The 18277-nt window shown below is 39.9% G+C and overlaps 1 protein-coding gene across 6 annotated transcripts in view; it reads right to left on the reverse strand.

Moving 5' to 3' along the window:
* The window catches only part of LOC126259969 (mesoderm induction early response protein 1), a 188196-nt gene that overhangs the window by 130170 nt on the left and 39749 nt on the right, over positions 1-18277 (reverse strand). For 2 of the 6 annotated variants that reach the window (XM_049957092.1, XM_049957087.1), the window contains exon 2: positions 17930-18122. The exons of the other annotated variants lie outside the window; for them this stretch is intronic. In XM_049957092.1, coding sequence (XP_049813049.1) covers positions 17930-17942 — 13 coding nt within the window. In that variant the 5' untranslated portion in view covers positions 17943-18122. The remainder of the gene's footprint in view (positions 1-17929; positions 18123-18277) is intronic. 6 annotated transcript variants of the gene reach the window in all.

The following is an 18277-nucleotide window of genomic DNA, read 5'->3' on the forward strand; positions in this document are numbered from 1 at the left end:
TTAACATGGCAACAAAAGAAATGTGTAGTTTTTACTCAAAATTCCCCACTCGTGACACGTCTCTGAAAGTTACCAATGGTTAACAAACCAGATGAAAATAAATTGCTGCATTTTTGGCGGAATTCCTCTTAGGTACTAGCCAAAGAAGAGGTTACAGATCTTTTTGAATGGTCACCATGCAAGTGTGTGCATGAAGGGGGACCCACTTAATATTTACAGAAAATGTGAGTGTAGGCTTCAGTTTAGAACGGCACTTCCCTTCAAGCATGCGGCATTTCCCCTACAGTCTCTGCCGCAGCCCCCATCACTATCGCTCCCCCCCACGCATGCACTGCCATCTCTGCATCTAGTGACCACGGCATTCTGCACGCACTATACCCATGTTTCATCACATTTTATAGCTTTCTTTGGGAATTCTGAATTGTTGACTTCATTTAGCAATTCCTGAACCATGTCCACACAACAATTTTGGTCGAAATTCAGCAATTTCGAAACAAATGTCGCTGCTACATGTTTCATGCCTAAGGAATCTGGAAATAAATAAATAAATAAATGCTTGTCATGTGCCAAAGAATATGTTGATATAATCAGCAACCTCCTTGATGGTAATTCGGCAATTTTCCAAGACCATTTTCTTTACTTCTTCGTTATTATTGTCAGTAATTGATACGCTAGGGTGCCCAGATGGTCATTGTCTTCAACATCTTCTCGACCCTCTTTGAAATGTTTATACCACTTACAAGCTCTTGTCATGCTTATAGTAGATTTGCAAAGAGCCACAGTCAACATTTCGATGCAGTGCTGCACTCTATTCCATTTTTCAAGCAAAATTTAATGCAAATTCTTTGAGTCATCTTTTTGGAAAGAAAAAATTAATCAAACACTCAAAAACGTAATATATAAGACTTTCTGACTGTCGACAATAAACTAAATACTCAAAAGAGCTGAAAATGCAAACATACATCACGAACACGTGGGCCAAATTTGAAAGTTGGATGTATAGAGACCACATTACTTTTTTAATCACACATCATATATATTTTCAGTAAACTACAAACGAAAGCAGTAGTGTCAAATTTTAATGAGAAACTTGAAACTTTCAGCACAGGACAGGAGCATGCAGAGGAACTATGGCTCAACTTTACAAGAATAGTTGACCATGCATTTGGTAGATACATACATAGTAGAACAGTTCATAATGGAAAGGACCCTCCATGGTATACAGTTACTGTGAAGAAACTTCTGATGAACCAGAGACTACTGCTTAATAGGTGTAAAACAAAACATAGCGTTATACATAGCAAGATGCTGAATGACTGCTGTAGCAGAATACTGTCAAATGACCTTTCATAACATTCAAAGAAATTCTGGTATATGGAATGGCTGTTAACTGCGCCAAAGTTAGTATATCCAGTCACTTGTCAGTGAGATAAGAACTGAAACCAAGAGTAGCAAACCAAACACTAAAATGCTTAACTTTGCTTTTAAATATTCCTTTAAAAAGAAAACTCCAGGTGACCTGCCCCAATTTAATCCTCGTACCACTGAAAAGATGAATTACATAAGTGTCAGCATCAGTGGTGTTGAGGAACAGTTGAAATTAGTTAAAACTGAATTAAGCTCCTGGACCCGATGGAATCCCTATCTGATTCTATACTGAATTTCCTGCTGAGTTAGCCACTCTTCTAATTATTTCCTGTCATAGATCCTTTGAATGAAAAGCTGTGCCCAGTATTTGGAAGAAAGTACAGGTCACTCCCTTTTATAAGAAGGGTAGTAGAAGATTAAATTAACTTCTGCAAGCACAGAGGTATTCAAACAATCATTCTTCCTGCACTCCATACGTGAATGGAGCAGGAAGAAATCCTAATAACTGGTACAATGGGACGTACCCTCTGTCATGTACCTCACAGTTGTTTGCAGAGTACAGATGTAAATGTAGATATAGAAGTGATCCATAGAACTACCATCCCATATTCTTGATATCAATTTGTTGTAGAATCTTATAACACATTCTGAGTGCAAACATAATGATGTATCTCGAACAGAATGACCTACTCCATGCCAACCAGCACGGATTCTGAAAATATTGATCACGCAAAACACAACTTGCACGTTTCCCACATGACATACTGAAAGTTTTGGATTAAGGCCCTTCCGAAATGGGTTTGACTCGGCACGACATTTACCTTATTGTCTAAAGTACAATCATTTGGGGTATCAAGTGAAGTATGTGACTGGACAGGTGGACACAGCATGTTATCTCGGATAGAAAGTCATCATCGGATGTATAAGTAACTTCGGGTGCCGCTGGGAAATGGGTTGGGGTTCTTCTTGTGTTCATGTTGTACATTAATGACCTTACAGTCAATATTGACAGTAATCTCAAACTTTTTGCAGATGATGCAGTTCTAATATAGTGAAGTACTGTCTGAAAGAAACTGCATAAATATTCAGTTGATCTTGATAATTTCAAAGTGGTGCAAAGACTGACAACTTACTTTAAATGTTCAGAAATGTAAAATTATGCATTTAGTATCCTATGACTACAATATCAAAGAGTCACAATTGAAATTGGCCAACTCCTACAAATACCTGAGAGTTAACACTTTCTAAAGGTATGAAATGGAATAATCACAATGGGTCAATCATGGGTAAAGCAGGTGGCAGACTTTGGTTCATTGGCAGAATACTGAAAATGCCATCAGTTTATAAAGGAGACTGCTTACAAATCACTCTTATAATCCATTCTGGAATATTGCTCAAGTAACAAATAGGACAACAAGGTGATACTGAAGGTATACACAAATGGTTGGTTGGTCGATTTTGGGGAGGGGGCCAAATAACGAGGTCACTGGCCCATTAGATTAGGAAAGGATGGAGAAGAAAATAGGCCGTGCCCTTTCAAAGGAACCATCCCAGCATTTGCCTGAAGCGATTAAGCGAAATCATGGAAAACCTAAATCAAGATGGCCGTATGTGGATTTGAACCATTGTCCTGCCGAATTGTGCTAAGCACTGTGCCACCTCACCCGGTCATAAATGGTCACACGTTTGTTTGACCGGTGGGAGAGTGTCACAGAGATACTGAAGAAACTGAACTGCCAGACTCTTGAAGATATACATTAATTATCTCTAGAAAGCCTACTTAAAAAGTTTCAAGCACTAGCTTTACATTATGATTCTTGGAATATACTACAACCCCCTTCCTTCCTCTCACCCAGGGACCATGAGGACAAGATTAGATTAATTACAGCACACACAGGCATTTAAATGATCATTCTACCCACACTCAATATGTGAACGGAACAGAAAGAAACCCTTGTAACAGGTACATTGAGACTTACCCTCTGCTGTGCAGTTCACAGTGGTTTCCAAAATACATATGTGTCAATTTCTGTTTTCCACAGCTGCTTCACTTTCAAGTGATTGGAAAAAATAAAGAAGTAAAGAAGTTGTGTGTTAATCTCTCATCAGTGTGTAGTGCCTTGAGAATTTTGGTGTAAATTCTGGAGACACTCGGCTTTCCACCATATCGAACATCCGATATTTTAAGTACAAGGGTGAGAGAGTGGAAAGGTATCTTCCTCACCCCAGTTTCTGTGTGTGTGCAGGATGGATGTGTATCGGGAGAATAAGGCAATAGTGACTGTCATTCGGCGCGAGCAAGTGGTTGCTGCGCTCGTCACAGAAGTTACATGACCAGCACTAGGAGCAAGCACGCCTTACTCTGTGATGGTGCTACGTCAGTCATTATTGTGAACAGTTGAATTGTGTAGGAGAAAAGAAAAGACACTTATTTTTACTTACTTACTGACTCTCTAGAGTTGCGGATGGTGGACTTGCGAGAACCTTGAGAGATTTTTGGAACTGTATTTAATGTAAAAGTATGTAGTAGTTTCTGACAGACCGCGAGTCATTGGGCTTACGAAATATGATTCATTTATGTGAAAACTGTCATGTGGTGTTCTGTTTGTGGAAGTGAAATATAGTAGGATTGATTTAAAAGTATCTTGAGTGTACACAATCATTTCAAGAGTAGAGAAAATTCCTCCAAACAGCATCATATCTTATGAGAAGAAGTTGGCAGATCGTCGCAGGCGACTATCCTGAAAAGAAGATCGGCAATGCATCTCCAAGTACGTCCAATGATGAAGGGGACATGTGAGTCTTGCACACCAGCACTACATTGCTTCCTCTAGTCGCCGGAAACCCCCAGAAGTGGCGGACACAAGCTCCAGTTTATGAGAAAGATAAATAGACAGCTCTATTAGAACTTTATCATTGATATCAGAATGTTGTATGTAACTATAGACATTTGTTGACCTTCTCATGTATTATAACTGTCAGAATCACAGATATTTATCAAAAGAAACCAAACTTGTTCTTTATTTTCATGCAACAGAAAAAGATGGTAGACAGCAGAGATCAAACTGAGCTTTGTTTCCATACGTCTGAATAAAGTTTTGCACAGCTATCTACTATATTAAATGTGTTTATGGAACATACAGCCACGCTAGCATTTAGTACTTAATTCTCAATACAGTGAAATGAATGTTGGAGTTTAAACCTAGATGGTGTTGAACGTATTAGAGATGAGATTTTAGCTCTGTTAGTCATGAATCTCTTCTGTTCCTCCGAGTGGGCCAGCTAAGGTTCCCTCAGGGAGAAGATATTATTGCTCCCAGAGGGTAAACTGATCCCGCTGGCAGCGATTAAGAGTTTGTGGGAACTGATCCATTTTCAACCTGCAAGAAGCTAAGGGAATTAAAAGGAAAGAGGCAGAGCCCTACATACTTGAGCAAGCCTAATCCAGTTGTGGTGCAGGAAGTGCCTTGGGATTGCCCTGTAACAACTTCTTTTTTTGCCTCAGCCATTGACGACACTTGTGCACAGACAACTCCGATGTTTTCGTTAAGAGGTCTCAATCATCCTCGTATCCCTGGCAGTTAAACCATCATAGTCACTCTCCACGACACATAATGTTTGACAGTCATTTATGCCTTGATTTTAGGGTACTAGAGAACCAACAGCACTAACTAGCCTCCACAGGGGGACACTGTGTTTGTTAAATTCAAACTCAGTCACAATTGAGCTCCCTTACATGTTACCTCCAGTAGGCAGATACAGCTTAAGGAATCCTTTCACAATCTTTGAGGATAGATGGTGATCGGGGTGGGTAGAAAACTTGATACACTTACACAATTCATTTGTATAAATTTTAATATGGGTGAAGTGAGTTATAACAAGGATTTTGTACCATGAAGAGTTGAATAAGAATATGAAATTAGTTGAATTTTTTCAATCTTTCAAATTTAATAACTAACTTTACTTAGTTACTAATTAACAGAAAAAAATTTACACTGTACACTGTCTACATCAAAACAACTCATAAGCAAGCAGCATAGTCTAGAAATAACAAAAATCATTCCTAATAGGGAAGAAACGATTTTTCATTTTATAGGGAAGATAATGATAATTACCTTGTTTTCATGTCATACAATGATGCCCCATATAACAGTCAGTCAGAGCACATTACATATTAGTTTTGAAGCTCTTAGCTAAACACATTCAACAAAAATTTGTCTAGTTTCATGGTTTATGCAACTACTCTTCAAATTTTACATGATTCAGTAGCTTACAAGTGCTTAAAAACAAACATTTATTTCAACAACAGTTTCCATAACTCACTTAGCTCCGTCACTAGTAACTCATTATTTCCTTAAATGTGATACAAATTTTCACATAATAAACAGCAATCATCAATCACCAAGCCATTAAGGTTACATTCTTTAACTCTGGATACTTATCAGTAAGGTCACATTGCCCCAGTTTCTCAAATCAGCTTTGTACAAGAAGTATCTGTTATTAGCATCTTATATCATTTACTGAATAAAATGTCACAAGGTGAGGAAATTTTATTGGAAGGTGAATGACACCCAGAAACCCTTCAGAGAAAGTGCCAATTTGGTGAAGAATGGAACGCGAAAAATTGTAAGTGTGGGAAACAGAGATCTGTGAGAGGTGGAGCCGACATTTTGATTAACTCCTCAATTCCACACAGTGAGAACCCATAGATGTACAAGGATTAAATGAAACAACAGAAAGTACAATTTGGAATATCAACCACATTATGAAAAGGACATAATGCTACTTACTGTAAATATGAGACACTGGGATGCAGACAGACACAATGAAGAGACTGTTACAAATTGAGCCTTCCGCCAAAGCCTTCTTCAGAAAGGAAAACAGACACATCCACACAAGCAAGCACACTTCATGCCCACATGGCCACTATCTCCAACCAAAATGCAACTGTGTCACGCTGAACAGCACCAGCAATCGGGCAGGGGAGGAGGAGGGATAGCAGGCTGCGGGTGAGGGGAAAGTAGTCAGTACAGCCTGATGAAGCGAGCAGGGACTAGATAGTGGCAGGACAAGGCTGCCAGACGGAGCATCAGGAGGCTGTGGGATGGGGGAGGGGGGGAGTGCAAAAGGAGAGGAGCAGAGAAGGGGCAAAGACTGGTTGGTGCACTGGCAGAGAGTGGTGCACAACAAGGGTGAGTGGATGCGAAATGGGAGGAGGTGATAGGTCAAAGGGGGCAGAAACTGTTGGGTGGAGGATGGGGGAACAGTAGGTTACTGTAAGTTGAGGGTGGAATGATTTTGGGAGCAGAGAATGTGTTGTTAGATTAACTCCTGTCTGCGCAGTTCAGAAAGGCTGGTGGTGGATGGAAAGGTCTAGATGGCCCACATTGTGAAGCAGTCAGAGAAATCAAGCAGCTCTTTGTTGTGCCACAGAGTGACATATTTTGCTCTTGGCCACAGTTTGGCAGTCATGCCAATATAGAAAGCTGACATATGACATGGCCTGCCCTCTGATGGGGTAGGACAGACTTCTGACATGAAATATTACTGTATCTCATTGCCCTATCAGAACCCCTCGGAGAGCATTAAAGATAAACACCAGTCCTAATTGCCTGATTGTAAAGTGACCTGTTTCCAAATTACATACAAAAATAACCACTATTTCAGTATACATATAATTTGAAAATGATGGTTTGCTGATTAACATTGTTCTTATGTGAAAAACACAATATGAATGTGAAATTAATACTGTAACTAATCAAAAGAAATGTAGCACATGGTCAGGATGTACCAGTAAACCTATCATTATAAAATTACTACAGCAAATTACATAGAGCATATAAATAAAGCATGTTAATTGAATCTCCCATATATGTTAGCACTAAAATTCAGGCACTAGTTGATTTGTTATAAACAAATTTAGAAATTTAATTGTTACCTGTAACATAATTAGTCAGAAAATGTTATATTAACTCGTAACTAAGTTGAAAATAGGTTCACCTTGTTCAGTACTGAGATTGTAAATTTTTAGCAATGTGTATCTCATATTCGGTTTAACTTTTAATTGTGATTTTACATAAAATTGTAATTTTCATTGTAGGTAATTGTTAACAAAAGTATAAATAGAGGTCACGCAGGCGCCTTGGGGCACTCGTTTTTTGGCTAGGGTTGCGAGCAAATGTATTGTAGGCTCACTCGTCTGTTGATTGTTGTGAACACTGTGTCGTTTGATGTCAACTTTGGGTACATGTGATGTAGCTGATACAGTTCACCAGGCTTGGACACCAGAGTCCTGGAAATATATTGGTGTTAAAACTGCACTGTACTTTGGAATTTATTTGGGAGTCTTCCACAATCCTTTTCATAGGCTGCACAGCGACGAGACGAATCCAGGAATTTTACAACACCCCGAGAGCTAAACAACTTTCACTGTTGGTAGAATTGGCGTGAAAACAACAGCACATCGACTGGGCATTTCACTCAAAAGTCAAAACATTTGCAACACGGAGGTGGGAAAATATAAAACATCTCAGACAGGAGTGGAATAGGAAGGGCTAGGTGGATGGATCGCGCACAATTGCGATCTGGATGAAGGTAGCATGAGGAGTCTTTGGTGGTGTAAATCTGTGTGTGTTTTTCCTCCCTGAAGAAGGCTTTGGTCAAAAGCTGAATGTATTGGAATCTTTTCATTGTGACTGTCTGAAACTCAATGTGTCATCTTTATGCTGAGTACCAATCTACCCTTTTCTAATATTAAGAATTAAATGACTGGAATGAAAATACTGGTGTACCAATTCTCGAAGAGATAAGAAATGCTCTGGAGAAACAGAAGAACAATACATCACCAGGAACAGATAATACTGCAACAGAACTGTACAAGCAAGGTGCCAATCAGTTGAACAAATTCTCCTAAAAATGGTCATTTTGGTACGGGATGAGGAGAAAATGCTCCAGCAGTGAAGAGAAAGAATTATATGCCCTGTATGCAAGAGAGGAGATATATTGGTATGTGATAAGTGTCGAGGAATTAGGTTGCTAAATTTGTAATATAAAGTATTCTCCGGCATACTGTTTGACTATCACCTCCGATTTGTTCGGAGAGACTGGCTCATACCAACTAGGGTTTCTCCCAGGGGAATGAAAAACAGATCATATCTTTACCAGGTTAATTTTAGAAAAGGCAATTGAATTTGGGATGGACATGCATAACCTTTTCATCAACTACAAATCAGCAGCCGACCGCGGTGGCCACACGGTTCTAGGCGCTGCAGTCCGGAACCGCGCGACCGCTACGGTCGCAGGTTCGAATCCTGCCTCGGGCATGGATGTGTGTGATGTCCTTAGGTTAGTTAGGTTTAAGTAGTTCTAAGTTCTAGGGGACTGATGACCTGAGATGTTAAGTCCCATAGTGCTCAGAGCCATTTGAACCATTTTTTTTTTACAAATCAGCATATGGTAGCATAAACAGAGAGCAACTGTATCATGCCTTGATTGACCTAGGAACTTTTGGAAAATAATAATACAAGATTGTGCAAGGCAAGATGATATGTTGTTTAATGGCATAAGGTATGTAAATTGCTTTGCAAGAGAATGATCTTTTATAAGTCAGTACAGGTAACAGCTTATGTCAATGGTACATATATAGCCACAAAAACTGCGAAAGCAATGGAGGAGACATTAATCGTAGTTTAGTAGGCCTGCAGGAATATGGGACTGAATATCAACCAAAAGAAAACAAAATATATGGCTCCTGGGAAAGCATACAAGGAGACATGCCACCCTTAGTAGCATTGGGAAATTATACTTTCAAGAGAGTTAAGCAGTTTAAATATGCGGGATCAACTGTCGCCCACTCATTGACACCTGTTATGAAACGAAACAGAGATCAATAGCAGCCAGCACAGACCCTATTTTGCAACAAAAAACTATTTTCTTCAAGGCTCTTGACTCATATCATCAACTTAATGATTTATATAACACTTACAAGACTAGTGCTTACATATGCTATGGAAATTTGTTCATTAGCATCAAAAGATACCGGAATGCTAGATGCCTCTTGGAATGTTGTTCATTAGCATCAAAAGATGCTGGAACATTGGACGCCTTTAAGAGAAAGGAACTTCAAAGACTCACTGGCCTAACATGGGGGGAAAAAGTGGAGGAGGTAGTATAATCATGAGGTGTACATTACATATAAAGATTCACCGACTAGGAGAATAGTGAAATTAGCTGGATTGAACAGGTGGGGAACAAGGCACAGATGAGTGATACAGAAGGAATTAAGAACATATCAGATGGAAATCCAGAGGGTCAAAGAGGACAGGTCAACCAAAAACCAGAATGGAGTCATGGAGGAGCTGCAAAAAATGGGCTATAGGGGATGGAAAGCTTGAGCATTGGTTGGTGGGTTGGTTGGATGATTAAAAGCGATCAAACTACAAGGTCTTAGCCTCTTTTCCCTCGAACAGACAGTTCTACATGACTGTGCATCAGAGATGGCCTAATGCGCAATGGCCAGAGGAGGAAAACCCCCAGGTCTACCAAAGGACAACGAAGGCTTTATACGGGACAAAAAAGAAGAAAGGAAGAGACATATAAAGGAAGACAGGTGAGGTGACCCATCTAGGAAGCAGCTGGAAGCCCCCCCCCCCCCCAAAAGCAGAGTGCAATGAGGGGGCATACATCCCCCACCCCCATCGCTCGCCAGAGGTATCACTCTCAGAAATTGTCTAGGAAAGACTACCAACATGAACAGGGCAAGAGAAGCAGAGAGAGACAAAACATGAACTAGTCTAACAGGCCATACGAGAGGGGAGAGGAAGAGCAAAAGAGTAGGTGGGGAGGAGAAGAGCAAAAGAGTAGGTAGGGTGAAGACCGGGCTGGACCACCAAGCCCGGACAGCCCCAACCCGGTCTGGGCAGAGGAGGCAACAGAGTGTTCTGACAATCTCTCAATGGATTCATAAGGTTAAGTGGCCTTCCCTTAAAAAGAGTGGTAGAAGCCCCCTTCACAAACAAAACATTAAACTAAGTCTGCCACTGAGGCATTGTCTCCTAACACCAGCGGTAGAGAGTCAGCCAAATTAAGGGCCCACCGCAGGGCGGCTAGCTTGGGACAGTACAGCAAATAGCGGACCACTGTCAAATGGTAACTGCAACGGGTCCTTGTGGCAGAGGAAATGGCCATGAGTCAGCCAAGTATGGCCGATGCAAAGCCGGCAAAGGACGGTAGAGTCTTTGTGGGAGGCCTGCATGGAAGACCTCCACGAATTCGTAGACTCCTTTATCACCCAGAGTTTGTTCGGTGAAGTTAGAGAGAACCATTCCATATGCCAGAGTCCAAAGACATGTCAGTGTAATACCAACTGGAGGTCTGTTTCCAGAACATCGATCTCAAAGAGTCATTTTACTTGTAGACAGTTTGGCATGTGAACCGTATCATCTTCATCTTTGCCTAGGTGTGGTGTGTCATCTTCTGGAACCTTGGGTTTGTTCTGCCGCGATTGGTCCGTTTGCTTTTAAATTTCGGAGGGCGCTGCGTTCTAGGGAAAGACTTGCTGATGACGAGAGTATCGAGTGTTGCCGCCAGAGTGAGACGGGGAGTTTAGTTTCCGGTTGTGTGGCAACGCAATGTTGCGGGAAAGGTGGTATAACTTCTTGTGAACGCACTTGATTGCTATGATCGTGTGTACTCGGGACAGCGGCAATCGTTCTGGACGGGCTGTGTGGTAAGGAAGCTCGGCGTGGCAACTGTTGACGCGGCGTATCCGCGTTGCTATAGCGGAACTGGGGCGATTGGCATAACTCGAGTTGGTGCTGGTGGCATCCTGTCGCCGAATGCTTGTCTGCCTTCTGGACTAACGGTGAGAATTTCTTGACTTGATGTGTCTCACTCAATTTCTGCCCGTGTCGTCGGCTGTGTTTTGCTCTAAGGTCGTGTGTCATGGTGTTTCAAAATTTTAGTAGGCTCAGGCGTGCCTGAAATCCCGATTCAATCACCTGCTGTTATATTGTCAAGTGTAACTATCGCTAGAAAAAGTGTGTTAATTCTCTGTGCCTTAATAACTGAACCTAAAATATTATCTGTGGTTGAAATTTTATTCTGACCCAAGTGCAATAACGATCTTGTATTTTACAATTTGTTGAGTGGTATTATTATTTAGTACTGACCGTCACATTTACTAAGTCGAAGATTTACAAAGGCCAGTGGGCGTCATTAACAGTTCCTGTCTAGATAGGCATTATATTTTGAACCATGTGTTTCAATATTTAGTAATTTTTATTTTATGTGTTATACAGAGTTGCTGTCATGCCCTATGTGGACAACATGCCATGTTGGTGAAGTTTCTAGTTGTTCTGCTGGTCTGTGCCATATTAAAGCAGGCAGTCCTAGCACCGCTGATTGTAAATTTTTCCTAGTGGTGAGGAGCACGGGCTGGTTTTAAGTACTAACTCACTAACTTCAACCATTCTCAAATATTTATTACTACTGATAGTCAGGCCCTTCAGGCCGAGTGGCGATGTCACAACCCCTTTCTGGTTATTAATTTTATCTTGTTAGCTTGTTTCATTAAAAAAAAAAAAAAAAAACCTTTGGTATATGAATTTGTCTTTTGGTCTTTACTGCTCCTTTGGATGAAGTAAATTAACTGTTGGTTTTGCATTCTTGTAGAATTATCAAAACAGCATTTGTGGTTATATTTGATTAGCCCTTCTGGCCGAATGATTTAAGTCATTCCTTTCAGTGACTTACTGTGTTGGTCAATAATTAATCAAAAGTGTTGGGTCCTTCAGACTGTGATTATCTCCTTACGTTGAATCTTAAGGTTGTCATTCTGACATTACAGTTGTGAATGTTCAGCGGCCCTTCGGGCCTGGAGTTTAAAAGAAACTGTAACCTCATTTGGGTCTACGCTTTCACTACCTGCAGCCTTTGAGCTCTGCTTACCTTACGTTTTGGTTAAGTTTTCCCACACCACCACGTATCAGCATGGTTATCAGCAAGTTCATTACCCAGGATCCCAGTTTGGCACAGGGCCCAGATGAAGGTCACTGAACGTCTACATGGTTCAAGTGCATGCAGGGAAACCTGGATAGCAATGACCAAGGGATGGCTAAGGTAACACGGGTCGAGAGTCTGTAAACCGCTCAAGGATCCATTGCAGATGAGAAAGGACCCACTGGTGCAGGAATGGATATGCTACTGGTGCAGGAATGGATATGCTCAAGAGCACAAGAGATTGCCACCAATTCTGCAGTGAAAACACTAAAGCCATCCGACAAGAACCAACGTTCTGTATATCCTGCGTGAGTATAAGCAAAAGCCCGTGTGACCAGCAAAATTGAACCACCAGCGTAGACTACTTTTGAACCTTGAGATGCACTAAGGCTGGAAAAAAATTGGTGACGGAGGGCTTCAGGAGGAACAGAATCTTTTGGACCTTCCGATAGGTCAAAACGAAGCTGCAATTGAGGGATGCACCATGGAGGTGTACATGAGTGGGCCCCGAGGACAGGTGGAAGAGGAAACAATCGGAGTTCAGAGAGGAGGGACGGGATGTGGAATGCAATCGTAATCCCTGATCTGGGCCACCTTAGTGGGAGATGGATTTCTGTGTCTGGAAAGAGGAGACACTAGTTTGGATGCTCAGAGAAGCTGCGAATTAGCATAACTGACAAGCTGTTGTTGGCACATGATCCGCACTGGAGGAACCCCAATCTCCACGAGGAAACTGTTCATAGGACTAGTTCAATAGGCTCCTGTCATAATTCAATCTATCCTTTTCATAATACTGTGATAATGGATACTTTTTAATTTATGGAAATACTTAGAAACATCATTCCAATCTTGATTAAAATTATTAATATCTGAGGGAAATTAGGACCATTTACTTAACAACCAGCGAAACTGAAGCAAAGGAGGAAATATGAACAAAGGCAGTTTCAAGCCATGCTTGAACATCTGCCTTTTTGGAATTCTAAAATTGCCTCATGTCACGAAAAAGGGAAAAACAGAAAATGAGAATATAGGTAAAATGTCCAGGTACTAGAAAAAGGATCAATCATTCCGCACCTAGGGTAGATGAAACAACAGAAGTGTGAAACTAGTCACAAAGAAAAATAAGCTAAATGCTGAGTCATATTCCAGTAAACTAATAATAAGCATCCAGGATTCAAAATATCGAAGTAGAGAGATAAACTCAAAAGAAACAGTAGCTGGAAGGCTATAATGTGTACAATTTCCAAATAAAGTCTTGAGATATGGTTTGCTAGTCTAGATCTCAGTGCCCATCAAGGTGGTTTGTAAGATATGATCCCATGATGAGTCCCATACCCTCACTTTAGGAACGAAATATGTCATTCTCAGAGGCCAAAAAACAATGTCATCACCTCATAAATAATACTATGGCACGTGACTTAATAGTTGTAAGTAACATCTTGCTGAACAATAAGTAAGAGAAATGAATCAACAAAATAACAGCAAGCAAGTGTTATAAAACTTTGAATTACGCCTTTTTTTGTAACAGTATCAGGCAGCATTCTCAATAATAATATTCACAAGTAGTCCTCTTCGCATTACCAATTGCAATATTCCCCAACCACTAGCAACATGTTGTACAATATCAACAGATCAAAAGCAAATAGCCACTAACACACACACACACACACACACACACACACACACACTCGGAAGTACACAACACACACAGTGCCATGACTAAATCCCAGATTTAGTCACAAAGAATCACACAAACACAGCCTGTGAAGAAAGCAAAAGCAACAGTGACATCACTGACACTAAGGAAATGGTACAACCATATTCCTATTAACATTGACAAATAGAATGATTTATTACATCATACAAACTTCACAGATAACCAACTAACTCTCAGGCACTTCTACAACCAACCACATTCAATATCAAAAATGGTATTCTATTTATGCACTCCACACAACACTGAACTCAATTCATAAAGTTCTGGCAAAAGTGGTGGACTAGGTTGTGTAAATTGCTTGTTTGTTCATTATATAGTTAGCTGCCTCTCTAGTGGCCACTCCTCAAAATTTTTGTTTACTTTCAGCAGAGGTCACTCAATTCTCACTTTACCTTTTAATGCATCAGGCCAGTTGATTTTACGCAGCCCATCACAAGTGCCTATCTTGTGTCAATCTCTTCATCTCAGAGTTAATACCTGCACCCGATTACTTCAATTATTCATTAGATATATTACAATCTCTTCCACTACACCTGATGTATTCAATTATCTATAGGATATATTACAATTTCTGTCTTCCACTAAAGTTTTTACCTTCTATGGCTCCCTTTAGTACTGTGAAGTTACTTCCAAAATATCGAAATACATCTTTTAATGATATGAATATAATAGAGGGAAACATTCCGCGTGGGAAAAATATGTCTAAGGACAGGTATACCCTTGCACACACACACATATCCATCCACACATATACAGACACAAGCAGACATTTGTAAAGGCCTTTACAAATGTCTGCTTGTGTCTGTATATGTGCGGATGGATATGTGTGTGTGCGAGTGTACATATGTGTTTGTGTGCGCGCGAGCGTATACCTGTCCTTTTTTCCCCCTAAGGTAAGTCTTTCTGCTCCCGAGATTGGGATGACTCCTTACCCTCTCCCTTAAAACCCACATCCTTTCGTCTTTCCCTCTCCTTCCCTCTTTCCTGATGAAGCAACCGTTGGTTGCGAAAGCTTGAATTTTGTGTGTGTGTTTTTGTTTGTTTGTGTGTCTATCAACATGCCAATGCTTTCGTTTGGTAAGTTACATCATCTTTGTTTTTACAAATACATCTTTTTCTACTTAGTGTTTTCCAAATACTCTTTTTCTCAATAATTCTATGGAGAACCTTCTCATTTCTTATCAGAGCATTTAATTTTTACCATTCTTCTTTAACATCACATCTCAAATGTTGTGATTCTCTTCTTTCCCAGTTTTCCCACAATCCATGATTCACTCCCATGCAATGTCATACTATTCTCAGAAATTTGTGTCTCAAATGAAGGCCTAGGAAACTACTTTTAGTGAGGGATGCTCTCCTTGCCTCTGCTAGTTTTGTTCTTATATCCTCCTTATGGTAGAGCTACAATTGAAGCATTAAGTTGCCGACAGGCAAATAAACAAGATTGAAATCATTACTAAGCCTTCAGATAATGTCCTCCTTCACAGATAAATAACCAAACAGACACATACAAAAGGAAGGCTGCACTGTCTACTGGCTGGAGAATCACATCTAGCCAGAAAAATGTAGTCATGCATATGCTCTCTCTCTCTCTCTCTCTCTCTCTCTCTCTCTCTCTCTCACACACACACACACCTTCCCCCTTTCAGCTTGAAAGGAGGACATTGTCCAAATGCTTAGCAATAATTTCAATTCTGTTTATGTACCTGTCAACAACTCAACTCCTGAACTATACAGTGAATGGTTATTTTTAATTCTTCCATTATCTACATTCCATCCGGAACTTTCCATTATCATATTACAGATACATTTTTGTGATTAATTTATAAAGATTTAATTTTACTATTTTCTTTATGAACAGATGTTCTGACTGGTAAACTCATGGGCATGGCAAGTATGATGTAAATATGAGAATTAATTACAGATGCATATAATGTGAACCAACAATACATAATGAAGACAGTCACTAAAGTAACACTATTAGTAACGGATGGTTTCAGAAAATGTATGGACTTTGGAACAAGGTACCTTTATCAGAAATTGAAGGGAAGAAATATGGCCGAGATATGAGAATATAAGGCAAAGAAATTTATTTCTGCGGAATCTGGGGAAGAAGAAAGACGGGGAGGGGGGGGGGGGGGGCAAATTTTCTGTCACCCTTTGATATTTCTTGTTATCCCATTCCAAATACCAGAATTTCAACAACTTCATGTCAATTAGTTTTCTTTCTTTGTATCTATCAGTAGAAAACAGAAAACTGGCCAGTAACAAAGAGGTAACAAACGAAGTTAAAATATGCAACCATATACCAGAGACAATAGTAGAGCATCATATTGAAGAGCGGGTGATCCAGTGTTCTAGCTGCAAAGCTCAGAAGATTGGAACAATCTAGGAAAATCAATTATAAATGGGGTATCATGCATGAAAAAGAATTAGAAAACTTAGTGCAGTGAGATAACAACCTTACTTCACACAAAACAATCCATTTCAACTTACAAAATTTAGTTTATTCATTTCAGAACTGCATTTTCGGAGTTTTATAACTCAACAGGAATCTTCTAGGGAACATTCTTCCTGAACCAACAGCCTAGCTAATGAAGTAACTAGTGCTGTCAAATGTTGATAGCACCTATTACAATACAAAACAACACTTACAACATACAATTTTTTCTATTGATTTCATTGCCACTTGTACCTCCATTTAGAGTTATGCAAGAATTATTGTTAATTTAGGATCAGCACCACCTCGTAGGCACTGACTGTTGTATTACTGATTCACATTCACTGTGTTATCGAAGAATATAATAATAATGTTAATGGCCTAGAGGCAAGGATGTACGATACCTCTAGGAAAAAAAAGCCCCTAGTTGCATACCCTACTCTATTAACAATAGATAAGGCAGGTGGTTCAATGACATACCACACTTAAGCAGGAGTATGCAGTAATAAGATATCACACAGTGCGTGATGTGATTTATGGCACAAAATATGAGAATGAATGAATATGATTGCAACTATTATAACCTGACAGACAAACACATTTGAGATTAAAATAGCAGTTTCCTGAGTCTTCCTTACTTGGTATCAGTGAAATGAAATACACCATCAACTGATTCAGCAACGTTACCAATATTCATTTTCATGTTTTGTGTGTGTGTGTGTGTGTGTGTGTGTGTGTGTGTGTGTGTGTCTGTGTGTACAGCACAACTTTAAAGATGAGTCACAGAACACACCCACAAAAAGAGAAGAAAGACATATATTGTGATGGTTGATGGCAGTGTCCCACAGCTGGTAAGTACTTAAAAAGGGCTGCTATGTATTTCTCCATTACAGCCAGATTCAGTCTTCAGATCATCATCCAGTATCTTAATGTAATTTAAAAGAGCTTGCATGGCAACATTAAATCTGTGGTGTCAATTAATATTGCCATGTAAGCTGTTGTAAAGTACTAAGTTATCTGATGTTCTGAAGTCTGAAATTGGTTGTAAGGAAGAAATAATTATTAGCAGCTCCTGGTGGATGAACCATGACATTTTTTAATACAAAAATGGTGGAAAAAGCGAAGTAATTAACCACCTGAACATCAGCCATGTTCATCTCTCAAAACTACTCGGTCACTGTCTGTTACATTCCTTTCCATTGTTTCAGTCTATAGTTTCCTGACACTCCCTCCCTTTGAAACAACCAATTTCAATGTATTCAGACTGAATTGCCTTAATTTCCTATCTTTCCATAGTTTCTTCAGGTTTAATCTGTAGGTCATAGTCAATACATTATGGTCAGACTCCACATCTGCCCCTGGAATGTTTTACAGTTTAAAATCAGGTTTCGGAATCTCTGTCTTACCACTATATAACATATCCGAATCCCTCTATCTCCAGGTCTCTTCCATCTACGCAACCTTCAGTCATGATTCTCAAACCACAAATACTAAATTGTGATGTGCGCAAAATTCTACGGGCAGCTGCTCCTTTCCCCCAGTCCACGTTGTTCTATTATTTTTCTTCTCTTCCTTTTCCTACTATTGAATTCCAGCCACCTGTAACAGTTAATTGAATAATTTATTTATCTCATTATGTATTTTGTCAATCTCTTTAATAGAGTCATACAGCACTGTTGGCTGGAAAACCACCAATGGATTTACACCTACCTGATTGGAAAGCCTTTCACTCCCAGTGCACAGTGGCACCTCTC

The sequence above is a fragment of the Schistocerca nitens genome, chromosome 5 (genome assembly GCF_023898315.1).
Source record: "Schistocerca nitens isolate TAMUIC-IGC-003100 chromosome 5, iqSchNite1.1, whole genome shotgun sequence".
Taxonomy (NCBI): Eukaryota; Metazoa; Arthropoda; class Insecta; order Orthoptera; family Acrididae; genus Schistocerca; species Schistocerca nitens.